This window comes from Melospiza melodia, chromosome 30 (genome assembly GCF_035770615.1).
Source record: "Melospiza melodia melodia isolate bMelMel2 chromosome 30, bMelMel2.pri, whole genome shotgun sequence".
Taxonomy (NCBI): domain Eukaryota; kingdom Metazoa; phylum Chordata; class Aves; order Passeriformes; family Passerellidae; genus Melospiza; species Melospiza melodia.
The window spans coordinates 6,031,264-6,058,509 of record NC_086223.1 but is presented as its reverse complement, the minus strand read 5'-3'; the positions used below and the strand labels follow the sequence as shown (position 1 = coordinate 6,058,509).

The 27,246-nt window shown below is 53.7% G+C and overlaps 1 protein-coding gene across 2 annotated transcripts in view; it reads right to left on the bottom strand.

Annotated features, from left to right (window-relative positions):
• Positions 1-2,769: 2,769 nt before the first annotated feature.
• The window catches only part of MRC2 (mannose receptor C type 2), a 28,831-nt gene continuing 4,354 nt past the window's right edge, over positions 2,770-27,246 (bottom strand). Inside the window, exons 2-30 of one of the 2 annotated variants that reach the window (XM_063179117.1) lie at positions 20,271-20,669; positions 19,822-19,995; positions 19,471-19,635; positions 19,185-19,298; positions 18,355-18,498; positions 17,661-17,849; positions 16,750-16,904; positions 16,370-16,477; positions 13,915-14,030; positions 13,637-13,785; positions 13,303-13,520; positions 12,940-13,082; positions 12,374-12,476; positions 12,147-12,285; positions 11,862-11,897; positions 11,208-11,368; positions 10,824-10,891; positions 10,466-10,566; positions 10,224-10,369; positions 9,701-9,815; positions 9,460-9,623; positions 9,137-9,245; positions 8,448-8,686; positions 8,193-8,361; positions 7,882-8,031; positions 7,486-7,605; positions 6,819-6,998; positions 6,383-6,409; positions 2,770-5,535 (exon numbers count right to left, since the gene is read on the bottom strand). In XM_063179117.1, coding sequence (XP_063035187.1) covers positions 5,315-5,535; positions 6,383-6,409; positions 6,819-6,998; positions 7,486-7,605; positions 7,882-8,031; positions 8,193-8,361; positions 8,448-8,686; positions 9,137-9,245; positions 9,460-9,623; positions 9,701-9,815; positions 10,224-10,369; positions 10,466-10,566; positions 10,824-10,891; positions 11,208-11,368; positions 11,862-11,897; positions 12,147-12,285; positions 12,374-12,476; positions 12,940-13,082; positions 13,303-13,520; positions 13,637-13,785; positions 13,915-14,030; positions 16,370-16,477; positions 16,750-16,904; positions 17,661-17,849; positions 18,355-18,498; positions 19,185-19,298; positions 19,471-19,635; positions 19,822-19,995; positions 20,271-20,669 — 4,322 coding nt within the window. In that variant the 3' untranslated portion in view covers positions 2,770-5,314. Of the gene's footprint in view, positions 5,536-6,382; positions 6,410-6,818; positions 6,999-7,485; positions 7,606-7,881; positions 8,032-8,192; positions 8,362-8,447; positions 8,687-9,136; positions 9,246-9,459; positions 9,624-9,700; positions 9,816-10,223; positions 10,370-10,465; positions 10,567-10,823; positions 10,892-11,207; positions 11,369-11,861; positions 11,898-12,146; positions 12,286-12,373; positions 12,477-12,939; positions 13,083-13,302; positions 13,521-13,636; positions 13,786-13,914; positions 14,031-16,369; positions 16,478-16,749; positions 16,905-17,660; positions 17,850-18,354; positions 18,499-19,184; positions 19,299-19,470; positions 19,636-19,821; positions 19,996-20,270; positions 21,002-27,246 lie in introns of those variants that run through there. The other variant, XM_063179116.1, reaches the window with a different exon arrangement.

Here is a 27,246-nt window from a genome sequence, read left to right as displayed (position 1 = left end):
ATAGAGCTGAATCCACAGAAAGCAACCAGAAAATACAGCTGTTATTTGGAAGTGAAGCTAGGAAAGAGCCTGAATGTTTCACTGCACTGTACAGTAAAAAGCCTGAACCATTTGCATCTCAGCCAAATAATTGTTCAGTACAAATTTGCTGTATAAATTCTTTTAAGCTTATTTTTAAGGCACAGATTTGTACACGAATTTTCTGAATTCTTGCCTGATTTGCACATTTTCTCAATTACATTAACTTGAAGCATTTTGCTTAATACATTATAATTCTTTTCATTCTGTGACAAGATGGTATCATTTTTTAAATTTTAAGGGACCCTATGCTGCTGGTTAAGTCCATACTGGTTATTGTCCATCACTGGAAACCTGATCCATATGTGGAACTGTGCTCACTCGTGTTCACATTGGACCTTACAAACTGAGTACTGAGTGAAGTAGAAGGTAACAATTAAGCATGAACTGGTAATCATCCCAAGTGAGGAGCACCCAGCATATTTGATTATTCCTGAAAAAAATCACTTACTAAGCAGACAGTGCATTCACAGAACATTGGATTCCTACTTTATCCCACAGAGATTAATACCTTCTGAGTCAGGCTTATGTCTGGCTTCTGGGAATAAGGAAAGAAAGGTCTTGTGGTGACTAGTTTTGCACAAACTGGTTGTTTTTAGAGCAGCGGTTTTTACCACAGAGTGAAATGAAAACAGCTGCCAAGAGCAATTTGATTCAAAAAGGCAGTGGCCACTGGTCACAGCCCAGACACATCCGTGGCTCTGCAAAACCCTGGCCTCTGTTGTGATGCAACCCCTCAGCACATTCATGTTCCTGAACATGTAACACGGAACTGTGACCTTCACAAGCACCACTGTGCTGGATCTGAGTGGCAGAGAGCAGCTCAGCTGAGCAGGCTCCTCACCCTCTCTACACTCTGCTAGCTACAGCTTGTAGACAAACCCACCACATACCTTAAGTAGAGCTGAGCATGGATTCTGCACTGCCTGTGCTGTAGGACTCCCAAATATATCAGAGTGCTTCCCACACACTGTGGATATTGGGGCCATCTCAGTGCATGGCTACAAGTATTCCGTGCAAATGGTGAGTAAGGCATAAACAGCTTAGGCCTGTTTTTACCTATCAAATGGAGAGATTTAGCCTTTGAGGGCAGGATTCTGTGCACATGTCATCAGGTGCTATGTAGACACTGCAGCTCACCAAGCTGCCCTAGTCTCCTCTTTTTATTCAAAACAGGGAACTTCAGGTCACTGTTCACCTGGCCCAATGTAGGTCGGCCAACACCCAGTGAGTGCACCAGAACTGACACAACGGGAGTCTCAGGCTGTGCCAACACCTTGGGCTGACTCAGATTTATCAGATGAAGCCCAGCCTGGGGTCTGGGTGTGGTGTGCTGCCCTTGCATATGCTATAAACTGCTTCTGAAAATAAAAGGGACATTTCCCTTCCACACCCCTACACTAGCCCATGATCCAGGGCTGATCTGTGAGCTAACAGGCAGCTCACCTGCCAGAGACTAATTTAGAATGTGCTAGTTGCCTGCTTTGGAGGTGCTGCCTTCCCTCTATCTGATACCTTGGTATTCAGCAGGGAAATTAAAGGGGATTGAAATAATGAGGCTATTTTGTATCCTTCTCCAGATGAATCCATTCTGAAGCAGACCTCTTGGAATTTTCTAAAGCGTCTTTTAAAATGAGCATGCTCAGTTCAAATTTCGAAGAGTCGATAAAAGGCAGACATTCTTCAGGCCTGTGAGAAAGAGCCTCTGGTTACTAGAAGCTATGCTTTTCCCCAAAGGCCACATTTCTTTTGCATTGAAATATAAATAAATAAACCACATTCTGATCTTCACTGTTTCACACCAGTAGTACAAGCTTTGCCTGAGATTCGTTTGAAGAGAAGACGCATACGTGAATTCAGGTCAGATCACCCTGAGAGGGTTTAACTCCAGAAGGAAGATGAGTCCAGTTTCCTTTTCCCTGCTGCAGTGCAGTGTCCCTCCGCGTTATTTCTACTGCTGTTTACAATTAAACAGAGCAGCACTCCCCCTGAGATCCTCTCACCTCTTGGGTGAAAACCAGAAGAGAAAAAGAATTTCTTCCTTCAAAGCATCGTGAGAGTTTCTGCTCCAGGTGCCTGCCCTGTGCTCTTCACCCAATCAAAGACAAAATCAAATGGGCCCAGTAAACCCCAAAAAAACCTCATTGAAATTTAAAAGCTGTGCGGATGAGGCAAGTAGGAGCATGGGTTAGTGGTAGGCTTGACAGCGCTGGGGGAACAGTTGAACTCAATGAGCTTAGAGGACTTTCCCAACCAAAAAAATTCACGATTAAGTGATTCTGTGATTATGAAATCACAGTGGGCAAACGGGGAAGTGCTGGTTCTCACCCCAGGGAAAGGAGTGGTGGGTGTGCACAGCCCCAGGACAGGGAAGCCCCAAAGAAGAGGGAGGTGAGGAAACAGCACCCAGAGACCAGTGCAAGCAAGGGAAGCCTGATGTGTGGGAGCACTCCAGCCAACACTTCAAAACAACCAGTGGAACAGAGACACCATATCCATGGGACATGCAACCAAAAAACACAAGGAATCAATACAACATCCCCCTCACCTGGGCACCTTGGAACCTCCTCTGCTGCAGGCAGGAAAGTGTCATTTCAGCTTTACAGTCATTACTTGTTGGGGACACAGGGAAAGACAAGTTTTGCTTTTCCCAAATATAAGGAAGGGGAAAAAAAAATAAAAGGAAGAAAATAAGTCGGTAAGGAAATTTTATTTCCAAGTTTCTAAAAGGAACTTACAAACCACAGAGAGTAAAAAAAAAAGCATATATATATATGTGTGTGTGTGTGTATATATATATATATATAAATATATATATATATTTGACAGGGTCCTGTTAAACAATTCTTCACATTATCTAATGGTGATAGATGATACCATGTAACCATATATGTGTTTCCCTGTAATCCTGATCACTGCCGACAGCTCACAAAACTCTTCTCAGACATTTCTCCTAGACTGTACAGATTTATTTTCTCAAAAAAAAAAGGAGAATGAAAAACTACAAAGTAATCCAGAAGAAAGGAAAAAAGAAAACTCTCTTAAACAAGGTCTTCCAGGCTGGACTGGGTGAGAGCCAAGTTTAACAACTCCTGCATGGCTATGGGACCTCCTTCCCAGCCTCTCCAGCACTTAGAGAATTTCCTCCAGCACCTATCACTCCCCACCATCCCAACATTAATGCCCTGTGCTGCCCTGCTCCCACCCTGCGCAGGGTCTCATCACTTCAAAGGAGCCCCGACTGCCCAGCTGCACCCTCAGCACTGCTCTGCCCTCGCACCTGCCCATCAATCCTAACCTCAATCTTTATTTTTTAGGACTTCCTAACATTTCTGACCATCCAGGAGTTAATCCTAGACCTCCACCCCACCAGCAGCACAGCTTCCAGCTCAGGATGCTATTCCAAGCACCCCTGCAGCAGGAATTCCAGATGCTGGGGATGAGAAGGGATTCATGCTTGGCTTTTCAGGCTCTAGCTCCCACATCAGGAAGGCATGGGCTCATGGACAGAACCAACTGCTCCAAACTAGAAAGGACTCAGGAAATAAAGGCAGAGAAAGCTGAGAGAGAGAAATGGAGCTGGGGCAGATCTATGTGCTCCAGATTCTTCCTCACCCTGAAATTTCATGGCAGTTTTCGTAGGTTGCCAAAAATTAAACAAAAACTAAGCGGTACCCGGTTCCCCCATTCCACCCCCAACAATTTTTTTAACACTTAATGTCCAGCTTAAGTGTTCATCAACAGATTTTAAAATGCACACGGGTGTCAAAAAAGAGACTTAGAAAAATTTTCTTGTTCCTGTTCTTACAGCAAAACCAACCTGAACTCGAGCCTCAGAGGCAGAGGGCTAAAGGCAACATCTTTTGTAGGACTGTGTCATCCCACTTCAGAGGTCCAAGGGGCTCTTTGGATCCCATTCCTAGCAGGAAACCACCATTGAGGACCTAACAACTCTCGCTGTCTCCAGGCATCCTTCATCCCGGGATGCTGCTGCATGCAGCTGATGGAGGATAGCTCAGCCCTGGGCACCCCCACTCCTCCCTGCACAGCTCAAAAGCCAGGCAGGAAGCCACACACTGCCTTCCTCCTCCTCCACCTCCTCCTCTGCTACACCCTACATGGAAACAGGCAACCACACACACCCCAGTCAGCTGTGTGAAAAAATGTATATATTCAGCACGCACTCAGTACAGTATAGCAACAAAAGCTACCATAATTTCCTTAGAAAACCAACAAACCACCAACTTCAAAATAACCACCAAAACTTCCCAAATCCTCCCCACTCTAGAGCACTGATCCTCAGCCTTCTGGGCCCAACAAGGCACCAGTGGCAAGTGACCCCAGCCCCAGGCCATCCCTGCCTGACAAGGCACACAGGGTGGTCCCAGATCTCTGGCAGCACCTCCTGCCCCAGCACCCAACTCCTCCTGTGGGCTCCGGGGTGCTGAGGGCGCTCCACCAGAGGGGCTGGGCCAGCATTTTGCTGGTGTGCTCTCCCGTGCAGTTATTTGGGGGACACACACATCAAAGAAAATGGGACAAGCTCTGGCTTACAGAACAGGGAAGCTGCCACAGTGTCCCTGGGGCTGTACACAGCCCTGGGAATGTGCCAGGGAGGAGAGGATTCCATCGCTGATCCTGTGGGGCTCCATGCTAGGATCGCTGCAACAGTGTGTCTGCTTTCTGCTGGAGGCGGGGATGAAGCCGAAGAGAGGGAAGGAGCGGCACAGTGGTGGGGCTGGGAGCTGGCAGGGCCCTTGCCGCTGCACACAGAGGGGAGGTAGATCGGCTTTGGAGACCTCTTGCCTGGGAGGATGTCTTCGTGGACACCAGCTCGGTTCCTGGGGGAAGAGCCTGCTGCAGGGCCCTGAATCCCTGTGCTTGCCTTCTCCCAAGGCAAAGGTGTCTTGTAGCCCGTTCATGCCACTGGAAAGCTCTCAAACTTATGCAGCAACTTCTCTCAAAACTTTTTAGCTCTGAAACCACAGCTGCTGCAGGCAAAATCCCAGCAGCTGGGGACAAGCCCAGAGGGGATGGCAGTGACATGCCGGGCAGGAGGGACCCTGGCTCCCTCTTGCCCACCTGGCTGGACCGCAACCCTGATCCCAGCCCCTCTCCCTGCCCTGCCACACCAGTCCTGCTGCTACCCCTGCCCCGTGCACCATGGGGATAGCATGCATGATGCTCTCCATCCTCCCCCCTCCCCAGATCCCCATCCCCAGCGTCCCCTCTGCCATTAGTCTTGCTGCTCGTTCATCTCCATGTCTGACACCAGGATGTTCTTCTCAGCAGATTCACTGGGGTTGGAGGTGGTGCGGCTGTAGCGAGCGCTCTCGAAGGCGCCCCGCTCTGCGCCCTGTCGGCGCTTGTACAGGAAGACAACGACCCCCAGCACGGTGCACAGTGCCAGTGTCGACAGCACAACCACTGCGATGGTTGTTGTGTTCTCTGGCAGAGCTGCAGGGAGGAAAAGGCTGTTGAGAGGCAGACAGATGGCTCCTGTTCCCTGCTCAGCCTGCAGGAGAGGCTGAGGCTGGTGGGGCTCCAGCTAAACCCGTGTTTCTGGACAGGGTGATTTAATCATAGAATGTCCCGAGTTGGAAGGAACCCACAAAGGTCACCAAGTCCAACTCCTGGACCTGCACAGGACACCCCAAGAATCCAGCCCTGTGCCTGAGAGTGCTGACCAAACACTTCCTGAGCTCTGGCAGTCTTGGGGCTGACCACTGCCCTGGAGAGCAGGACAGGACTGGAATGGGATTAGCTCAGTTGGTTAAGCAGGATGCTAATAACACCAAGGTTGTGGATTTGATTTCCGTATGGGTCATTCACTTAAAGAGCAAAGATCACTCAATGATCCTTGATCCTGGTGGGTCCCTTCCAGCTCAGCATATTCTGTGACTGCCAATCTGCTTTGGTGTTTTGTGGACATCTTGCTCTGGGCAGACCTCCTGGGGCTGGGCAGACTCCCTGGGTCTTTTGTGGTGTGTATGAACATTTAGCAGCTGCCTGGGATGGATCTTTGGGATCCTACCAGCAAACATGCTGGCCATCCCCCTGACTGACCAGGCAGTGTGGGCACTGGAAGGAGAGTCTGGCAAGCAGCTGGGCAGACACACACCTTCATGAAATGATGGCTCCTGCTGCTCAGAAGTCCTAAGTCAAGGCCAAAGTCACTTGGGAATGGCATTCCCCACCCGTAAACCCCGTTCCTTTCATTATTTACATAAGTCGGGCTGTGACACAGGCTCCCAGTCCTCGTTTCCAGTCCCAGTACTATGCCCAGGCTGATGGTGCTACTCACCTGCCCTGGAAAAGCTGCTCTCCTCCACTGCAATGGCAACATAGACAGGTAAGTGCATAGCCACGACACCCTCCCATCTTCCCACAACCAGCAACTCTGGACCCACACTCTGCACTGCTCCCAGTGCTGCACCACACGGGCAACAGGTGATGATAGCTGGGCTGGTCCTCTGGCTCTGCTCTACCACTGTCCCACCGGCCTCATCCTGCCCCAAGGAGCTGACGCAGCCAATGAGACACATTGGGCGCAGCCCATCACTGAGCCCAATGGAGACCTGTAAACCCCAACACCAACCCATACAAGCCTCTGCACTGGAATTACTGAAAACATGTGGTTGGTGCTGCCACTGTGACAGTTCTGCTGTGCACCATCCTGCCCAGACCCCCAGCTCACCCTACATCAGCCCAGAAGCCTCAAGCAGCAGAGGGGGCCGTACCTCGGGGGATCTTGCAAATAACCCCCATGGTTACATTTGTGCAGGAGCCTAAACGCCACACGCCGTTGCTGCTCTGGATCCAGTAGCAGCTGTTCTGGCTAAGCATGCTGGGCCCCGTGTCGTGCTGGCCCCAGTTGGAGTAGTTCACAGCACTGTTGTCATGCCAAACCAAGGTGCCACCTGGAAAATGGGAAAATTAGGCTTAAGGAAGCTGAAGAGGATACCCCACCTTTGCTCCAGTTCAGAAAGTACAAGGAAGTGTGACAGGGCTCTGGGAAGCCTGGTCTAGTAGAAGGTGGGCCTGTCCATGGCAGGGGGTGAGACTGGATTGGCCTTAAGGTCTCTTCCAACCCAAACCATCCCATGATTCTGTGATTCTATGGTGAGGTGGTGTGATGAGGAGGACCAGGGGCTACAGCGCACCTTCCTGAATCTGCAGGCTCCAGTGCCTTGAAGAAGGCTTTGGGTTTCCTATCCCACCGAGCCAGAGGAGGGCACACGCAGTATGTCCAGCACAGCCTGAGACACTAGTGTGCCTGGTCACACTATGGTATGAGCCCTCCTCACTGGTGCCACCACCAAGGGCTTCCTCTGCTCACCACAGACTTAGTGGGAGTTCATGGAGGTGCCTGAGGGAATATCTCAAACCTCATTCCTTCCTTTGTACCTTTGGGGTTGAAGGTCATGCCCAGCCAGGCCCCCTTGGAAAGGCCCTCGTACGCCTGGAGATGCTCCCACACAAAGACATTCTCCATTTCATCCTGGATGGACAACACTGTGCCGCCAACTGCAGAGGGAAGACTGTCACGGAGAAGCCCAGAACTGAGAGGATTGAGTTAGGGAGCAGCAGTGCCCAACAGGACAAAGTTCAGGACCCACCCATGAACCACATGACGACTGGGGAACCCTAACAAGGAATAGCAAGGAGATGATGGCTGACCAAGGCTGGACAGGGGCACAGGGACAAGGGGGCTCTGCTGCACCCACAAGCATCCTGGGGATCCCACTCTTTTCCATTTCCAATGAAGCATCACCCTCCTTTACCACCCCAGCTCCCTCATACCTTTCTGGCACCTCTTCATGGCATCCTTCTGCCCAAGAGTGATCTCCATGTGGAAGGTGTAGCAGTGATCCCGGAAGGGGATCCAGGACGAGTCCTCCAGCGATTTGGGACAGCTGCCACTGTAGGTCCACTTGTGCGTGCGGGGGTGACCTGGGAAGCACATGGTATATTAAAGGTGTGGTGGGGCACAGGATGTTGGGGTCCCAGAGCACAAGACCCACAAGGACATGTTCCAGAAGGTCCCTGGTGGGATGCTGTTTCCATCCCTTGGTCACACCCCACCCAGACTACCCCAGGCCGCTGGCCAGCACCTGTTTGGAACTGACAGATGCCCCCCTGCAGCCTGGTGTCACAGCCAGCTGTGCGCCAGCTCCCGTCCGTGTCCATGTAGGAGCAGCCAGTGATCTGTTGGGGCTCCCCGTCCTGCCAGTTGGTGTAGATGAGATTCTCCTCCGTCAGCCACGAGTAGCTACGGCCTCCCTGGAACACCACAGGGAGGAGGTGCTGGGAGGCTGCTGTGATCCCTCTGGGGACCCGTGCCCCAGGTGCCTGCCCCCTTCCCTCACCTCATCATTGGCCAACCCAATCCAGAGCGGAGCCTGCAGGCTGCTGACGGCCTGTGTGAGGAAGGCCTGGCTGTAAGGGTTGGAGATGGTGGCCAGGGTGGCATTGAGGGTCTCGCAAAGCAGCAGCGCCTCGTGCCACCTGAGGGGTTTCTGCAGGATGCGGTAAGTGCTGTTGTGGTAAAAGAGGGTGCCAGTAGGAGAAGGGGGGAATGGTGCCTGCGCAGGGCTCAGGGCCGGATCTGGAGGAGAAAAGAGACATGGTCAGAGGGCATGGAGGATGTTCCTGCATCCCAGGTGGGTCACCCTTTTGTTCATCCCTACCCAGGCCAGTCTGCCCCTAGCAGTATTGTGCTGGTTGCACCTGGCAACATCCTGGTGCAACTGGGAAGGACAGAGGGACATCCTCAGGAACAACAAGCAGTGACATCCTAGCACCATCCCCACCTAGGAGCTGTCCACCAGGATGCACGTCCCTGTGGGGACACACTGAGCCAGGTTGGTGTGCACAGGTTTGGGGCTGTCCCACAAAAGGCTGGGATCAGAGACCCACCCACCTAAGTTAAGTCCGTCTCCTCAAGCTAAACCCATTGCCCCAGGTTCCCCAGTCCCATCACAGCATGGGGCACCAGGGTGGCAGCGACAGCTCCTCAGCCAAGAGAGCTGGGGCTGTCCCCTCATCCCCCTCCTACCTATGCTCCGCTGGCAGACATAGCCGTGTTTCTCCTCCAGGCAGCTCCGGTCATCCCAGCGTCCCGTGAAGAGGGGGGGTGAGCCATGCCACACCACAACACAGTTGGTCTGCACAGCCAAACCACAAGGTCAGCACTGCTCCTAGCACTGTTGTCCCACACAGCAGAGATTCCCATGCCAGAAACCCCCACCCTGCAGGGCTGCATCCTGCACTGCCCTCGGAGAGCCACCCCAGCCCACTAAATCTTTCCTTTTCCAAGGCTGGGCCTGGCACTGTGGGACCTTCCTGAGGGAAGGGGGTGCTATGGGCAATCTCCCTCACCAGCTTGTCATTGGGGCTGGAGGAGCTGCAGCCTGAGGGCTCTCCAGGTGCCCAGCTCACGTGCCGCAGCGGTTCCCCCTCCACCCACTGGAACTCCCCCTGGGCATCGTGCAGGCCAATCCAGAGGTCCAAGGAGATGTTGGGCAGCATGGAAGTGATGAAGGCTGCAAATGACAGGTCAGAAGCTGAGGACCACCACTGGCAAATAGAACCCTGGTGGGGTGGTGGGGCAGAGACCTACCCTGCTCCAGGGGGCTGGCAATGGTGGCCAGGATGGCGCCCTGGCTCTCACACAACTGCTTCGCCTCTGGCCACTTCACTATCTCGCCTTTGTTGTGGCCATTGAAGCTGAAACACTGCAGATGAAGGGGCACAGGATGGGCCAGGAGATGCAGCTGACCCCAGTCCTGAGCCCTGCACCCTCCCCACTCAGCCACCCTCTGCAGCCCCATGCCCACAATGGTCCTTCTCCCCTTCACACCCTCATGCAGGCCACCCTCCAACCCCTCTGCCCTTCCACATCTATCCTGGCAAACCTGTGCACACACCTCACCTTCACCATCCCATAGCATGTCTCCCAGCATCCCTGTAAATGCACCCCCCAGCACTCCCCACAAAACATGTGCAGGCATCGCCATCCTGCCATTTTGCAGCCACTCTCTCTGTGGCTCCGCAGGGCTGGTGGAAGACTAGGAAGCAGCTGTCACCTCTCCATCCTGCCATCCCCTCTCCCATCCTGCTGTCCCCTCTCCCTCCACTGGTACCTTGCTGAGGAAGGGCAGCCAGCCTTGGGGACAGCCCCCACTTGTGGCAGCAGGTACCGGAAAGAGGGAAGGCTTCACAGCTGTCGCGTTGCTTCGCTTGCAGATGTAAGGAAGTGCTGTCATGCACTTCTGGTCCCCCCAGTCCTCTGTTGGAAGGGACAGGCTGGGCATGAAGCCCCTCTGCACTGGTACCAGTGCCCCAGCCACTCAGAGCCCCATGTGGAGGCCTGCCCTGCCCTCACCTCGGCTGGCTGTCATGTACACACACTTCCTGTCCTTGCTGATGGGCCGAGGCTTGCCTGGTGCCCAAGAGACAAAGTTGAGGAGGGATCCATCAGACCACCTGGAACAGCATCAGGAGGATGAGCAGTGACTTGGTGAATGGGACCACTTGAATGCCCTAACTGGGAGCTTTTTCCACCACTACCCTCGTGGGTGAGGAATCTCCAGCCCAGCACCCCAGGATGAGACCCAAGATGCAGCTGCTGAGTCACAGCACTCTGAGATGTGGGAACAGCACTGTGCAGGGACATAGTGGTATGGGGATATCATGGGCACTGTAGGGTAGGGATGTCCAGGGATACAGTGGCTGTGACTTACTTGAACCTCCCGTCGTTCTCGTAGGTGTGCAGCCCAATCCACCAGTGCTGCTCCTGGCCCCTGGAGAACTGCACGCCCAGAGAGGACATATCAGTGCCCTTCAGGGACTGGAGAGTCTTTGGAGGCAACTGAGGCTGCCATGGGGATCAGACACCCTTCCCCAGCTTGCAAAAGCAAGTCAAAAAACATCACTTTGCTAAGCCCCAAACCCACCCCCAGGCATCAGGACCAGCCACCACACAAACCCATCATGACCCCAGCAAAGCCTAGCACCCCCAAATATGGTCCCTCCAGAAAAGGGTGAAAGAAGGCAAGGAAGAGCACCCACAAGGTAGCAGAGCCCATGGCCACTGGTGCCCTGGGAAGTTCCTGTCCCCTTGGTACCTTCTTCAGGTTCTGGCCCAGGAAGTGCAGCTCGGCCTTGCTGTGCACTGACGTCAGCTCAGCCTGGAACCAGCTGCAGATGCGCTTTGCCTGCAGCCATGTTGAGTGGTGTTCAAAGAACTTGTACTCGGCTTCCTGGTACTTCACCCACTCTTTGCTGCCTGCAGGCACAGACCAGACCTTACACTGAAGCTGACACCCCTGCCATGGTCACCCTGACAGGACATCCACATCTCTGTCTATTGGGCTGCTTTGCTTTTGTCCCTCTCCTGCAATGGAGCTGCAGTGAGATGCTTGGATTCTCCTCCCTCCCACAACCCTGCCCAGGATCCATCCTCTTAATAACACTGCAGCAGACATCCACTGAAGACATCAGGTGGTCTATGCATGACCTGAAGTTGAGCCAGGAGAGGTTGAGGTTGGATGTCAGGAAAAGGTTCTTCCCTCAGTGAGTGGTCAGGTACTGAACAGGCTCCCCAGGACAGTAACTATGGCTCCACTGCTGCCAGAGCTCAAGGAGTATTTGGACAACACTCTCAAGCACAGGGTAGGATTGCTGGGGTGCAGGGCCAGGAGCTGGACTCAATAGTCCTTGTGGGTCCTTTCCAACTCAAAATATTCTGTGACCGTGTCAAAAGGCTGTGGCTAACACACCTTGGGTTGTGATCTCTGGCTCCTTCACATCGGCACCTGGATAAAGGGCAAGAGAAGGTGTCAGTGGGGTGCAGGCTGGGATGCTCCCATGGATGCTTCTCTGCAAACCATCCATGGGCTACAACAGCAGGATGCCCCTCCTGAATTCCCCCAGAAGTGACAGTACCTGTCCCAGTCCCTGAATTAGGAATCACCTTCCCTCCTCCTAAGGATTCCGCCACCCTACAGCCCATGCTCCTCCAGGTCAGTCACAGCTGATTGTTTTGGGGACCCCTTTGCCAGTACCTTTGGGCAGTTTGCAGATCCAGTCCAGCTGGGCTTCACACTGCATTGGCATCCACTGCAGGGAGGCCAGATCCAGCACTGTGCAGCTCCGGATGTCATCATCATCATAGTTGCTGCGGTCAAAGTTGTGGTAGAAAAACTGGGGGTTGAGAGAGATGGGCAGTGTTGGTCCTTTCCACCAGCACCAGATTCGTCCCTCCCACAACCCAAATGCCCCCTGGACTCACCCCCAGGCCGTCGCTCCACCTCCAGCTCTGGTCCCCAGCAGGGTCCCGCCGGTTCAGGCCAATCCAGAACCAGTGCTGCTCATGGAGCTCCGGTTCTGACTCCCTGTGGGGACCCAGGGGCACATGTGAGCACACAACCTCCTTCAAACCAGAGGGGTTTATACTTCTCTACAAATATATATTTATAATCAAGGCTTTTTCTGTTTGTTTTCAAAGCCTGCCATCCCCACATACCTGAAGATAGGAATTGGGATAACAGGCATGCCATCTCAGGACTGGAGCTGCTTTAAACCCAAGCTCCATCCCCAAATTACACTGAACTTCCTGTGCATCTCCCACATTAGCCACACCAACTGATGCACCTTCTGTACACTGGTCTGTGCTCAGAGAGATCCATCCATCCATGCATCTATCCATCCATCCATCCATCCATCCATCCATCCATCCATCCATCCATCCATCCATCCATCCATCCACTCACATGTGCTAGACCACCAGGAGGGCTGTGGGCTTGTGGCAAGCACACACCAGCAGTGGGACACACGCTGATGCCCCCAGCCTCTCACCCAAAAATCTTGTTGAGGGTGTTGGCAACAAAATGCTCCTCCTCATAGCTGCCTAGGCTGAGCAGCTGGGCTCCCAGCTCCCGACAGAATTCCTGTGCAGCGATCCACGTCTTCTTCTCTTGCAGCTTTTCGAAGTTGAATACCTGGGAAAGCAAAAACCCACAGCATGGGAGGCTCAACAGCAGAACAGGAGCAGAGCCTTGTTCCAACCTGCAGGCAGCCGTGTCCCAGGACACAGTGGGGCCATCCAGCCCCAGCCAGGGTTGTGGAGTGCCTCTTGCAAGCACCAAAATGTGCCCCTTCATTCCCCTGCACAGGGGAGGCATGTGCATCCCCACACCAACCTGTCCAACCCCCCTTCACCTTGTAGCAATGACGTAGTTTGGGGTCGGAGCTCCATCCTGGGGGGCAGGTGGCGGTGAGGCTGGGTGTGGGGAAAGGACTGGGCAGTTCAGGATTGACTGGGGTGCCCAAGTTCTGTCGACAGATGTACTTGGCCTTGAAGGTGCTGCAGTTCTTCACCTCCCACAGCCCCATGGAGCTGCCGGTGGCCAGGGCCACGCAGCCACCCTTGTTGTAACCTGGAGTGCTCACAAGAGCAGGGGAGATGCCAGCCTTAGAGTTGGACTGTTCTGGAGGGCAGTGCCAGCCCTGCCCTCCATGAAGGGGGAGTCCTCATCCCACCCCCATCCCTTACCGGGCTGGTTGCGGTTCCAGTGAGTGTACGTCACCTCATCACCGCTCAGCCAGTGGAATGCGCCTGTCTCATTGATGTCCTGCAGAGCTGTCCAAAAATACTCCCCATCCCAGCCATAGATGAGACTGCTCACATATGCCTGCTCGAACCTGAAGGGACAGTGAGAGCGGGATCATCCACCGAGACACTGAGCTGCCCATGATGCTCCAGCCCTTGGAAGTCACTTCCTTGCAGGGCTTGTTTTGGGGCAAACCCACCACCACTGGCATGGCACTGACCTGTTGGTGATGGTAACCAGCGTGGAGCTGTAGTCAGAGCATGTCTTGCGGGCGTCAGTGTAGGGGACACGGTCCTCACCCAGCCAGAAGCAGGATGGGCTGTGCCACTTCCAGCCCTGGCGATGGGTGACAAGGGAACATCCACCACTGCCCACCTGGACCTCCCCAGAAGGATGGGAGCAATCCCAGGGCACGAGAGCAACATCCCAAGTTCCCCACCACCACCTCTGCCTTCTCCTGGGAGGTCTCCTGCCCCCAGCTGCCCCAGCTTGACCCTGCTCAGCTTTGAGCTTCAACAAGCCCCTGGCCTCAGAGGACATGGCTACAAGGGAAAATAAACACCCAGGCAGCTTCAAAGCTGGGGCAACAGCTCTCCCTGCCCGCGTCAAGCCCCGGCCAGGGAGCAGGCAGGGGAACACAATCCTCCTCTTTACACTGCAGGACTGAGTCCAAAGCAAGTACCACCGCAGCCAGCTTTAATCCCCTGCCTTGTTGATGTTGGAGTCTCTCCGGGGTTGGAGACACAATAGTGTCTGTTTTCTGCCAGAGCAGGGAGCAGGGTGGCCCTGGGGGTGGCAGCAGTGGTGGCAGAGTCAGGAGGGACATGGGGACTCATCTGCAAGAGGGGACACACACCCTTCACAAGGGTGAAGTGGCTCAGCCAAGGAACCAAGTGGCTGCGGGCTCATGGACCCCCTGGAAGGGGAAAGCATCACTAGGGTTTTACTCCTGAGTCCCCTGGGCATTGGAAGGACAGTGGGGGCACATGCCATACGTGTCATCAGTGCAGTGTCATCAGCACAGTGGGGAAGGAAGCAGGACAGCAGCTTTGGGAAATGAAAACAACCGCAAATCCCAGTTTTGCCTCCAAGTTCCTGCTCCTGCAGCCTTTCTCTGAAGCTGGCAAATCCAGGTACAGACTCATAAGCTGGGTCCCTCCGGAATAGCATAGATGCAACTGAGCAACCAAGAAAGGAGGCCTGTCCTGGGACAATGCAAGGTCCCCAGATGGGTCCCCAGCCAGCACCAGCCTCAGCACCCCTAATACCCCAAGGGTGCACTCCCACATACAGCACCACAACTAGTCCCTGTGATCTAAGAGGACCAGGACAGGATCCCCAACCCCAAGTGCTGCCTCCAGCTTCCAACTCCAGTGTGCCCCCACATCCCTCCTGACCTGCCTTTCCATTGCCCAAACCTCTATACTTCATTGCTTCCTTTTTAAGGCTGTTCCTGAAATAAAGGAGATTTTTTAAAGGGGGAAAAAGCAGCAAGGCCACCATGAAAAACCAGCGCAGTGGCTGGAGTGGATAGAACCGAATGCCTGAGCAAGATGTGCCTCCTCTCCACCAGCTTCTGCCTCTAGGTGGCAAAAGTCCTCATTGAGAATGAGTAAGTAGAGGAAGGACGGTTCTTGGTTCATTTGTCCCTTGCATTGGTTCATTGGTTCATTTATCCCTCACAGTTCATTTCCCAGTGCATCTCTGCTGGGCACCCAAGGCCAAGCTAAGACTGAGGCTGGAGAGCCAGGAGGGAGTTAAATCTCAACAGGGAGTCCTCAGGACCGCTTTGGGGACACGCAGATACACGGTAGCAGAACTCTGCAACTGAGTGTCTCATCCATAGTGCCTGTGGACACAGAGGCTCTTCAGCCACGTCCGGCTGCCCTCAAATCTGGCTCTGCATGGCAGCTCTCCTGGCTGCTGTGCTCCCCCAAGCTCTGGCACAGCCAAGCAGCTGCTTGAAATGGGGCTGGGACACGGGAGGAGCCCAGCAGCACCTCTGGGAGTTGGCCTGGAGCAGCTGCTTGCTAGCCAGGGCACAAGCATGCCGGCCAGCTCTGAAAGGCTGGGAGAGGTTCAAGAGCCACGCTGCTGCCAGACTCAGTGCTTGGAGGCTTTGCAGAGAACCACAAAAACCACTTCCCAGCAAGCGTGGGAACAGGCCGGCTTCAGCCCTGTGCAACGGCTGGGGAAACCGAGGCAGGGCACAGGCTGAGTGAGAATCTGCTGGTTTAGTGTCCCCAAAATGCCCATGCCCTGCCCGGAGGAGGCAACCTGCCATCTTGTCAAGGCGTAGGGCTGGCAGCCACCTCCATCCTGCCAGGTTCCCACGTGCTCCTGTGTTTTAGCACAAAGAGAGGGAAGGGGGGATAAAATGAACATCCCTGCTAGCAGCCAAGGCTGCCTGATGGGGAAGAGTCTTGGACAATGTGCCCAGACGCATGTGTTTTGTGTCCCAATTTCTTCCCATGGACTCCTCTACCATGGCAGCGAGAGACTCAGCAGCCCCAGAGTGCTCCAGCTCAGCAGTTCTCAGGCCTCACACCAGCTGCTCTGGGTGCTGCTCATCAGGGCTCCCCTAAATGGTTTTAGGGAAAGGTCCCCTTGAAGCCTCAAGCACCATGCAGAACCATGGAGCAGCCAGAACTACTGCTGCCCCATGTGCCCCTCACCTTTCGGCACCCGTGGTCATCTTCCTCCTTCTCCTGGCTCACCCGACCAGGCTTTTTGCAGATGGAGGGCAGGGTCTGGTTACACGGGCTGTCATTCCACCTCCCTTCCTGCAGGATGGTAAAAAAAGTGGCAGTGAGCCCATCTGACAGCCTGGGGAATGTCCCCGTCCCTTCATCTCTACACTGTGTCCAAAGACTTTACTCCCCTACACCAAATCCCCAACGATGATGAGATAGATTCCTCCCATCCCAATGGCTCAGATGAGCTAGCTGAACACAGCTGGAGACACTCCCTGAGGAATGCCTTCCTCAGCAATGAGCATGCTGCAGTGCACCCTGCAGAGGTGCAGGATAACCCCCCATCCCCTCCGGGCTCTCACCGGTCCCCAGATGGTAACACAGTCCTCCAGGCTGTCACGGAAGTTGTTAGGCTCAAAGGGGTGCCAGTACGTGAACCTCACAGGTGTCCCATCTGACCACTCAAAGTTCATTTGCAGCTTGAGGTCATTTAGGCCAATCCAGAGCTCCTCCACATCTGCCGGGACAGGAAGGGAGGGAGTGAAGTTTGCTCCCCCTGGCTGACCCTGTGCAGACCCCCCATGACCTCAGCCCTCATGATGGAACTGGTCTCTGCACCAGCACCTGCCAAAACCCACTCAGGGCTCAGCTCTGAACTCCTTGTGCCAGTGGACAGGAGAGGGCAGGACAGGGCAGGGCAGCTCCTGCCTGCAAGGATGGACCCCTGGAGTAGGAAATTACAAGGACATGGACCCCCAGAGTGGGAAACACAGGGACATTTGCCTGCAGCTTTCAGAGAGGGGCTAGCAGGATGGGAGCACAAGTCCAGAACTGCAAGCTCAGGTCCAGTGAACTACTGGTTTTCAACCATTCCTTTCCAGCACATCCCAGTCTGCTCCCAGCCTGGGGGCAGCAGTATTTCCTCTCCTTCCTCCACTCTCCTATACCTCCTTGCTGGCCTCCTCCAGCAAGTCCAGCAGGATTTTTTTCCCCATCTTTTCCTACATTAACTAGCTGGGACTAGCACTATTCCCAGCCGCAGCTGTGTAGTTTTGACTTAGCACTGCCTGCTCTGGGAACAGCTTTTACATTTGCTGGATGGAGGACGCACCCAGATTATGGGCTCCTCCAAGGAACACAGCACCTGCCAGCCTGGGACCGCCGCTCCCTGCACAAGCACAAAGTCAACTCTGCAGCCTCCAGCATATCCAGGGACTTTTCCATGGACCCCATAAGACAGGAAGGGGCTGCTGGCACAGAAAGCTCCTCTTACCTTGCTTGATCTCCTTGGTGACAAATTCCAGCTCAGAGAGCGTGTGGATGCTGACCAAATCACCCCCACTCCGCAGGCAGGTCTTCTTTGCCTCCTGCCAGCTCTTCTTCTCTCCTACCAGCCGGTAGCAGTTGGACTGGAAGGGCTGCCAGCTGGGCTCACAGTCCACCTTCACCTCTGACCACGAGTCTGGCAGGACACAAAGCAGCCTGAGGGTTCCTGCCCAGCTATCCAGCCCTCTCCTTGGCAGGGAAAGGACCACAGTCCTACGGGTGCTCAGCAGGCGAAGCCAAAGCCGCAGTGGGAAAGCCACGGCCAAAATATAATAGGCAGTGCAAGATGCAGGAATGGTGTCTTCAGAGCTCCAGGGAGAAAATAAAATCCCTTCTGTCTGCAGAGGAATAAGGACAGAGAGAGAGCATCCCCTCCCCTGGGGGCCACGGGGACAAGCTGCTCTCCATCCCTCCCTTACCACGCAACCTGGAATGGCATAAAGCACTTCTTGGAAATGTTCCTTGGGGATGACTTTTCCTAAATCTAGGGAGCTCAAGCCTTGCTCTGCACACTTAGGACACCAGCAAGCTGAGGATACCAGGGGCACCTATATGGGCGGCATCCCCCGACCATGCTGAGGTGGGAGCACCAGATGGGCTATGGAGCTGGCCCATTCCCAGCGCTGGTCACCCCTGCTCACCTGCCAGGAAGGGGTCGGCCGTGGCGTTGGGCTTCTTCTTGCAGACGTAGGGGAGGGCGATGCCACAGTCGCGGTTCTGCCATCCCCCGGACGACTCGGTGCGAATCACCCCGCAGTTCTCCTCACTGGGGTTGTCGGGCTGGTCTGGAGAATGGGATAAGGAGGGGACAGGCTACTGGGGATAAGGAGGAGTCAGGACAGAGCCACCAATGCAGCTCTCCCGGCTTCAACACCATTAAAACCCCTTTTATTTTGTTATTTTGCATGACAAAGACATGATCCCAGGATTATTTATAGTGCCCAGGATTATTTATAGTGCCTCAATAAACAAGAACCCAAAGGGTCACTGTTTTACCTGGAAATGTCAACAGCAGTCAATGGGTCAAAATACCAGACCTGAACTTCTCCCACCTGTCCTCAAACCTCCTCCAAGAGTATCACTGTTTTCCCCCAAATGCCTTTGGGTGATGGAACCAGGCATGATCAATGGGCCCTCTTCCCTCTGAGTACCCCAGGGTTAGGGATGGGTGTCTGCAGCTGGGAACCATTCCTCAGCCACACTCCAGCACTAAGCAGGGATGCAGCAACTCGCCAAACAAGGAATGACAATCCACGTTATCCACAGGGTCAACGAGTGTTTGCAGAGGGCCAATTCCCCCTTAGCACCCTGTGTCCCTGCTCCAGCTCCACAGAGATCCCAGGCTGTTACACAGGCCCCTGGGGCTCTGTCCCTGCAGCAGCCTGGGCCACCTCCCTTGCCATGGAGCCACCTCGGGTGATCACTGGGTGTTCCTCAAGCCCCATCACCACCACAACCTCCCCTGTCTCACCATTCTCCCAGTTGAGGTACTTGAGGGGTGAGTTGTCCGACCACTGCCAGCCTCCATTGATGTCCAGGTCATTCAGGCCAATCCAGAGCGTGGAGCTGTACCCAGTCAACAGACCTGTAGCCAACACAGCCAGCAAGACAGACTCAGTCCCCCAGCCCAGCTCAGTCCTCAGCTTGTCACCCCCTCAAACGTGGGGCAAGCAGAGCAAACTGGCAGCGGCAATGCCCACATTGCCATCAGCTCTGCTCCAGATGAGGAGTACACAGATAGGCTGCCAGAATCTCACCATTGATGTAGGTCTGCTCATGGATCTCTGTGATGCTCAGCAGGTTGGCCCCTTGCTGCTCACAGCTATTCCAGGCTTCCTGCCATGACAGGGTGGACTGGAAGTTGAACTGGTAGCAGCTGTTTGTGAGGTGGTCCTTGTCCCAAAAGGTCTCACAGTCATTGCCTGTGGGGATGAGCAGGGTGAGCACCCAACACAGACACAAGAAAATCCTCAATAACCCAATAAACCCCAACAACACGCTGCTCTGGCACTGCAGACTGCTCCCAGGGGGAGACGAGAAGCCCGGAAGTCCCTAAGAGGGGATTTGGGGTTTTTGCTTTTTTCCATGGGATGTGTCCCCCTACTTACTCTTTATGGGGCAGAAGCCCCACCGCTCATCCTTGCCATAGTCCTGGGTGGTGGCACACCAGAGGTGCCCATCCTCCCGTCCTGTGCTGGTGCACTCGTGAAACCACTGGTTGTCGTACTTGAAGGGGATGGTGCAGGGCTTCCCATGGGAGTTGCCCTGGATGGTGTAAATCTCTGAGAGAAAAGAGGAGGCCTTGCTTGAGGATGTGTCTATGGGGGCTGGAGGGAGATTTGGGGTGAGGGGTGCAGGTTGGCCGACTGTGGGGGGCTGTGCAGTGCCCGGAGGCTTCCCACTCCCCATCGCCCTGATCCTGCCTGGTTCTGCAGCCCCAACAAGCTGGGACTGAGCTTCCCAGGCAGGACCCAGTTGCTGCAGCACCACAGCCTCAGCTCACATTTTGGGGTTGGTTTGAGTTACAGGAAAACACCAGTGCCCAAGGAGGCGTTACCAGAGTAGGACATGGAGCACAGATCTTCCTCGGTGCCGTACGTCCTCCACTGTGAGCCATGCACCTGGTCCCCCCTGTCCAGGGAGGAATTGCCCAGGCGGGCACCTAGATGCTGCGAGAGCTGCTCCCCGAGCCCACGGCAGCTCCAGCGCATGTTGACTGACTCACGGTCACACTCATAGGTGGCCAAGAGGTGCAGCCCTGCTGTGGCATTGGTGCCATGCCATGATACTCCCAGGCACTGCATGGCCCCCACATTGAAGAGGCGATTTCGGGAGACCCATTTCCACTGCTGGGCTGTGGAACTGGCGTTGCAGCCCTTGGCCAGTCGCACCAGCGAGTCCTTGGTCTCCAGGCAGCCCTGCGTGCCCGTGTTGTAGATGAGAAAGACTTTGGAGTCTGGGGAGAGAACAAACGGAAAGGGTGAAAGCATTGAGGGGTGAGATTCAGTATGTGCCACGCATGGCCCTGACTCTTGACAGGATATTCTGGCTCTGTGCAAAGCAAGTTTTGGCATGCATCCCTGGGCATAGCACCTGGCATGCTGGGGACCACCACTTCCCTTCAGCACTGACTCAGGGTTTGCCCCAATGCCCATTCCCGCTGGTGGGCTGCGGGCAGAGTGACACAGGTGGGTGTCTGTATCTACTGTGGCATCACCAAGGGTGGCTCCTGGGCATGGGACCCAGCACAAAGTGCTCACCCACACTAACTGCATTGCTAGAGCTGCTCAAAACTGACCTCCCATGGGCAGCAGTTGGCTGCAGCATTCCCAGGCATTGCCATGCTGTCAGTGCTGAGAAGCCAATGGCTTCACACCACCCATCTGCTCCAGGCGGAGAAAAACAGAGCAGGGAAATAGCGCATCCATCACTGCTGTGATGTGTGTCTGGGGACCTGCTAAAAACTATGGAGCAAACAGGAACTGCTGGGGAAGGTCTCCCATCCTGTGAAGGAAAGTGCCTGCACAGCCCCAGTCCCAGCAAATACAAAATGTCATGTCAGGACCCTTTGGAATCCCAGCCCACGCACTGGGAGGCGGAAGCCAAGTGAGGGGAATTGCTGCCAGCAGACAGAGGTGCAGCCGATGAGGGAAGGCAGGCCGAGATCAACCCTAACTCCACACACATCCCACAGTCCTGCCTGCTGCCACGGGCCAACCATGATTCCCCAAGAAAATTCCCTGACCCCCACCATGCGACTTTATCCCAAAACCTGCACAAACCAGTAAATCCCAGACATTATGCTGGGACATGCTGCTCCAGCTGATATGTCAAGTTTAAAAGACACTTTATTTCTTCAAATGAATGTTTCTAAGCTAAAAAGCCACCTTAGGGCTTGTCACTGTCTCTTCTTATCCCAACACCCCAGCAAGAATCCTCCTAAAGCACCACATCAACATCAGCACTTTTGTTGTTCTTTGTTATAAAACACCAACTTTTTTTCTACCACAAACATTCACCAGAAGTCCAAGTGAACTCACGGGCCCCACTATATTTAGCTTTGGTTTGCTTTGGTTTTTTGCCATTGTATGAACTCTTTGGGCTGAAAAGGTTTTCATTTCCTATTTCCCCACAACCTCACCCTGGCCCAGCTCAGTTGTTACAGACAGCTCCTGCACATTCAAGCAACAAACATCTTGATTCACAGAACTTTTCTGCTCTGTGTATGAGAGGAAAAAAGAAGTGGAGGAAGACAGACATTTCCATTTCTTCTGGGAGTTCCAGCATCGACCCAACTTTGTGTCCAAAATTATGTCAGAGGCCCCTTCCCCAGCCCAGATGACATTTTTTTGATTATGTCAAATGAACAAACGTGAAGCTTGTTTGCAGGGCTTTATTTAAATTTAAATATTTATTTAATATTTAATTAATTTAATAAAATTAAATTTTATTTAATTAATTTATTTATTTCATGTTAATGAAACATTTCATTTCACTGAAAATATTTTTAAAATCATGGCAAGTGAGAAAAGAAGCAAAAATCTAGACAGGGCTGATTCAGGCTGGCCGAAGCTCAGGCTCCTTAAGCTGGTGCTGGTGTTTCTCCAGCTGGAACTGGCCTGATCCCGACCTGGACAGTGGGAGACCAACTCCTCTCCCACCAAACACCTTCTCCCACACCAGACCATTGCTTTCCCCTTCCCACCTAAAGAGAGGGCAGTGAAGCCCCTCCAGCACCAGGGCTGTGGGGGTCTATAAGCAGGTTTGGGTGATGCAGCATCAGTGCTGTGACCCACTGGAGAAGGATGAGGCCTCCCTGGGGCCTGATACCACAGTGGCTCCTCTGCAAGGAGGCAAACACCAGTGCTTTGCTCTTTAGAACAGAAAAGCTGCTCTACTATGAGCATCACCACAGACAGCAACAGCAACAGGACATCTGTGAGCCCTGTCTTTCAATAAAAACTTAATACCAGGTTGGAAAAGCCCTGGAGCAGCTCAGGAATCGGTGTCAAGGTGCTCAGTGCCACACTGGGGCTGGCAGCACCATGCAAGGGCCACACTCACCAGTGGTCCTGCAGTGGCACCACATTCAAGGAAGCCATCCAGACTGGAGGGGGCAGGCCCGGGGCCAGAGAAGCACAAAATACCATTTTACTCTAAAAAGAGAAGAGCTGGAGGTAGGAAATTATAGGCTATGGGATTTGGGCAGCCCCTGCATGCCGCAAGCAGCTCAGCCCATTGGCTCACAGAAGGCAGGAGAGGCCAGCAGTGTGTCCCCAGGGTCAGCTGGGCCATGGAGGAATGGGAAAGCTCCAGCACCAGCTCAGCCCTGGCATCCCCCTCAGCTCTTCCAGCAAAACTGCTCGCTGTGCACTGCTGGGTGGATGACCTGCATGAGCTCAACACAAGGCAGCAAAGCGGTGTTTCATCAAAAATACACTTTTCTTTCCCTAATTTCTACAGAATTTGGAATAGACTAGGTCCATGGTGTCCATGACATTGGCAGTGGTGCTTGGATAAGCTCCTGGGCACTGAAAGGAGCATTCAGCATTCCTGACCCCAGGATACATGTTTAGTTGGGTGGGAGGAGGCAAGTTTGGATCAATGAATCCCTTTCCCCAAGCTGGTATTCTGCAGAGCAAACCCGATCCTTGCAGGAGGTGGCTCCAGAGGAGCATCCCAAAGAGACTGGGAATGTCCCCATCCTTTCCAGGACCTGCTGTCCTGCACTACCCTCAGTAGCCATGGCACAGCTATGGATGACTCCTTCCAGAGATGTTCCTCAGGTTTTGGTACCCACCTGTGGACCTGAAATCACACATGCAGAACTTTCCAAACGCCCCCCAGTTATGCAAACCAAATCACATCAACACCTGCAGATCCTTCCCAAAGAGGGGCTGTCCTCTGGTATAGGACAAGGAAAACACAATCCTGCTGCATGATCTGCCTGAAATCACCAAAATTAAACCAGGGCTGGTATTGGCACACTCCGTCCCTCCCTCCTGCATCCTCCCTCTTTTGAGCAGGGCCAGCTTGGAGCAGCTCTAACCCATCGCATCCTGGTCCTCCTCCTCTGTGGAGGACTTGTGAAAGCAAAGCAAAATCCCACACATTCCATCAAGGATGGTGCCTTGCTCCAGCCATGCATCCGCTGGGATGCTGCCTGCAGCCTGCTGGTGGCATCACAGAAAGCAGCTGGTGCTACAAGGCAGTGTGATGGTGGGGACAGGGGGCACTGGCACTGACAGCAGGACACTGGCTCTGCCAGCAGAAACACTCTCCTCACCCTCGTGGGAAATACTGGGTGCTCATGCCTGGAGCACCACAGGAGAAATTGGCCTTGGCACTGGTGGCTGAACACTGCAGGGATGGAGAAGCTGCCATCTTTTCAGGCAGCCCTCAAGGGAGCTTTTACACCCTGTGCTGGCTCCAGATTCTTCTTCTTACTCAAAAAAAGCAAGTTCTTGGCCAGCAGGAAGCCTGAAGTGAAGGAACTCAGCTCAACCCTTTCCACAACAGCTTTACCATCCTCAAGCAAATATGGAAAACTGCACAAACTTTCAGCTGTTTTGGGGACTGTGGGCAGCACTGGATGAGAGAGGCCACAAGGACAGTGGACAGAGAAAGCCCTGCAGCACAGCACGGATGGGCATCCTTGGCATCACCCAGCCCCAAGCACATTCCAGCTCAGCCACCCACAACACCCAGAGCATCCCTGCTCCATTGCATTTGTCACCCTCCTATCACCAGCAGGGAGCAAATTCAAAAAAGGACCCCAGTCCCAGTTATCCTGGACTGGAGCAGCTCCAGGACTCTGGCTTCAGTTACAACTGAAGGCAAATGCTGTCCCCAATGTGTCAGTGCTGCCAGGCTCTGATACCACATCCCTGGCAGCCCCTGCCACCTCTCTGGCTCCTTGCTGAGGGTGATCATGGCACTGTGTGATGCCAGAGCCCCTTGCAAACCTCTGGAACTCATCCCTGCCCTGCAGCTGCCCTGGGAAAGGTGCTCCCTGCCCTTGTTCTCACTCAATGTTCCCCTTTATGTGGGATGTCCCAAAAAACACAGCTCCAAGTTGCTTGTGCAGGAGGCTGAACACCTCTGGAGCCACAGGGATGGATCCCCCTTGGAGATTCCTGTGCTGCAGACACACGCTGGATTTGATTTGCTCCAAACCAGCCAGTAAAGGCAGCAAAGCCTTGAAGCCCACAAGGTGCCCTAGCCATGCCAGCAAACAGGGCTCCACTGGCACTCTGAGACTCACGAGCTCCCTCAGGGGCTGCAGCCCTCTGTGCTTGCTAACACCTTCATCTGGATTTGTGAGCCCAGGAAAAGGTTTTACCTGTAACGTCCTGCAGCAAGAAACCCACCCTTCACTTGCAAGGTGAAGAAAGGAATCCCTATTTCAGCCTGAACATCCTCAAGTAATGTTTCTCACCTGCCAGCAAACAGAGCATAGCAGCCCCAAGCCACCTACTCCAAAACACCATCTTTTCAGCCCATTTTTGCAGCCCAAGGGTGAGCAGTGGCTGTGAAACCCACATGGCCATGATGAGTGAAAAACTGTGGGAACTGGGAACTCATTCACAATAAACATGGTGGGGATGCACCAAGTATGGGGGAAAGATCAGCAGCAGAGAAGAAAAATTCCCCTGGCATTCAAAAAAAAACATAGAAAAATATGACCAAAAATACAGTCAGGCTGGAAGAGCTGGGGATGTTCAGCCTGGAGAAGTTTCCAGGGAGACCTTAGAGCTCCTTCCAGTGCCTAAAGGGGCTCCAGGAGAGCTGGACAGGGACTTTGGACAAGGGCCTGGAGTGACAGGACAGTGGCTTTAAGCTGGAGGAGGGCAGGGTTAAATGGGAAGAAATTCTTCCCTGTGAGGGTGGAGTGGCCCTGGCACAGGTTGCCCAGAGAATCTGTGACTGTCCCACCCCTGGGAATGTCCAAGGCCTGGCTGGATGGGGCTTGAAGCAGTCCATACTAGTGGAAGGTGCCCCTGGGTCTTTAAGGACCCTTTCAACCCAAGCCATTTTGGGACTCCACAAAGAACCAAAAATCATTGCTCATGGAACACAGGAGAGTTTCACCTGACAGAGCATCAGCTGGGCCCAGCTTGCACAGCCCTGAGGAAGAGAAGGAACTGCTGGAACAGGGAGAGACCAGCCCAACAATTCACCTTCCAGTGACATTTGGGAGGGGAGGACCCCAGGACTGCCCCTGACCATGCCCAGACAGTTCTGCTGAGGGATACACCAGGGTCACAGAAAAGTCCCAACTCCATCTTGAATTTCATATTACTGGACAAATTATTCCTCTGGAGGAAAATCCCCTTGCTGGAGAGAAGTTCCCAGCAAAGTCCAGCTCCAGCAGTCAGCGCAGGCATGGCTGATGCTTACAGTCTTGGTGCGGAGAAGAGCAAAAAGCACAGCCACTGCCATGAAGAGCACCAATTTTTGGCCAAAGGAAAGAAGCCTGTGCATCCTTCTATGGGCTGGGAATGGGAAACAGTGATAAAAGCATCAGCTGTGCCCATGGGAGCTCCCAACAGCAGAGCTTGAGCATCCCTGCTGCCAGTGATCATGGGACACGAGAGCATTCCCGGCCTGCAGGAGGGACATCACGGCTCTGCCTCACCCCCAGCTGCCTCTGGCATCGTAACTCCATGCAACTCCTTAGAGAGGAACTTCAGACTAAAAAAAAAAAAAAAAAAAAAAAAAAAAAAAAAAAAAAAAAAAGGGAAGGAAATGCAGCCGTTCTGGCAGGCCCAGGACATGTCTGGCTCAAGAAAGGCACCAGTCCTGTCTGCTCCTGAGCTGAGAGGAGACACAACCCCCACCCCTGACACTCCTAAATTAGAGGTTTACAGCAAATGAGCAATGATGCCCAACATCCCACAGCATCACTCAGCACAGCACAACCCTGAGGCTAGGCTGGGGCCAGAAGCAGCTCTGGGTGCTCCAAGCCAAGCTTCAGAATAAAAGAGGGTGGCTGTTGTTTCGTTTTAAAAACAGACCTCAGGGAATTAAGGACCTCTTGCTGCAAAGAAGAAAGTGAAGCTTCTGATAGTCTGGCTATTGAGGGTATGGAGAGGCTGGATGTCCACTTGGAGCTGAGAAACTTCTCTTGGCTGGCCCAGCAGACAGAGAGAAGCTGTTGTTTGTATGGTAGGAGCTGTACGTGATGAGCTCCTTACTTGGCTGCAATGTTGACGGCTACCTATCACCCTGCTCACTCCTGTTGTCTCATAAAGGCTTTGGAAAGGGGCCCCATACTTCACTTCAGCCTCTCTACAGACATTAAGAAGCCCATTCTCCCAACATCCTGCCTGGGTCACAGATGAATGAATGCATTCCAGAAGGGATGCTTGTCCCTTGGCAGCCCAAGGGACTCACCACAGCAGTGGCCACAAGGGAGACAAGAACCCCAAAATCTGCCCTCCAGCACCCAGCAAAGGACAGAAGGATGGGAATTTTCTCCAATTTCTCCCTAGACCTGGCTCAGGCTCCAGCCCTGCAGCAGCTGCATTCAT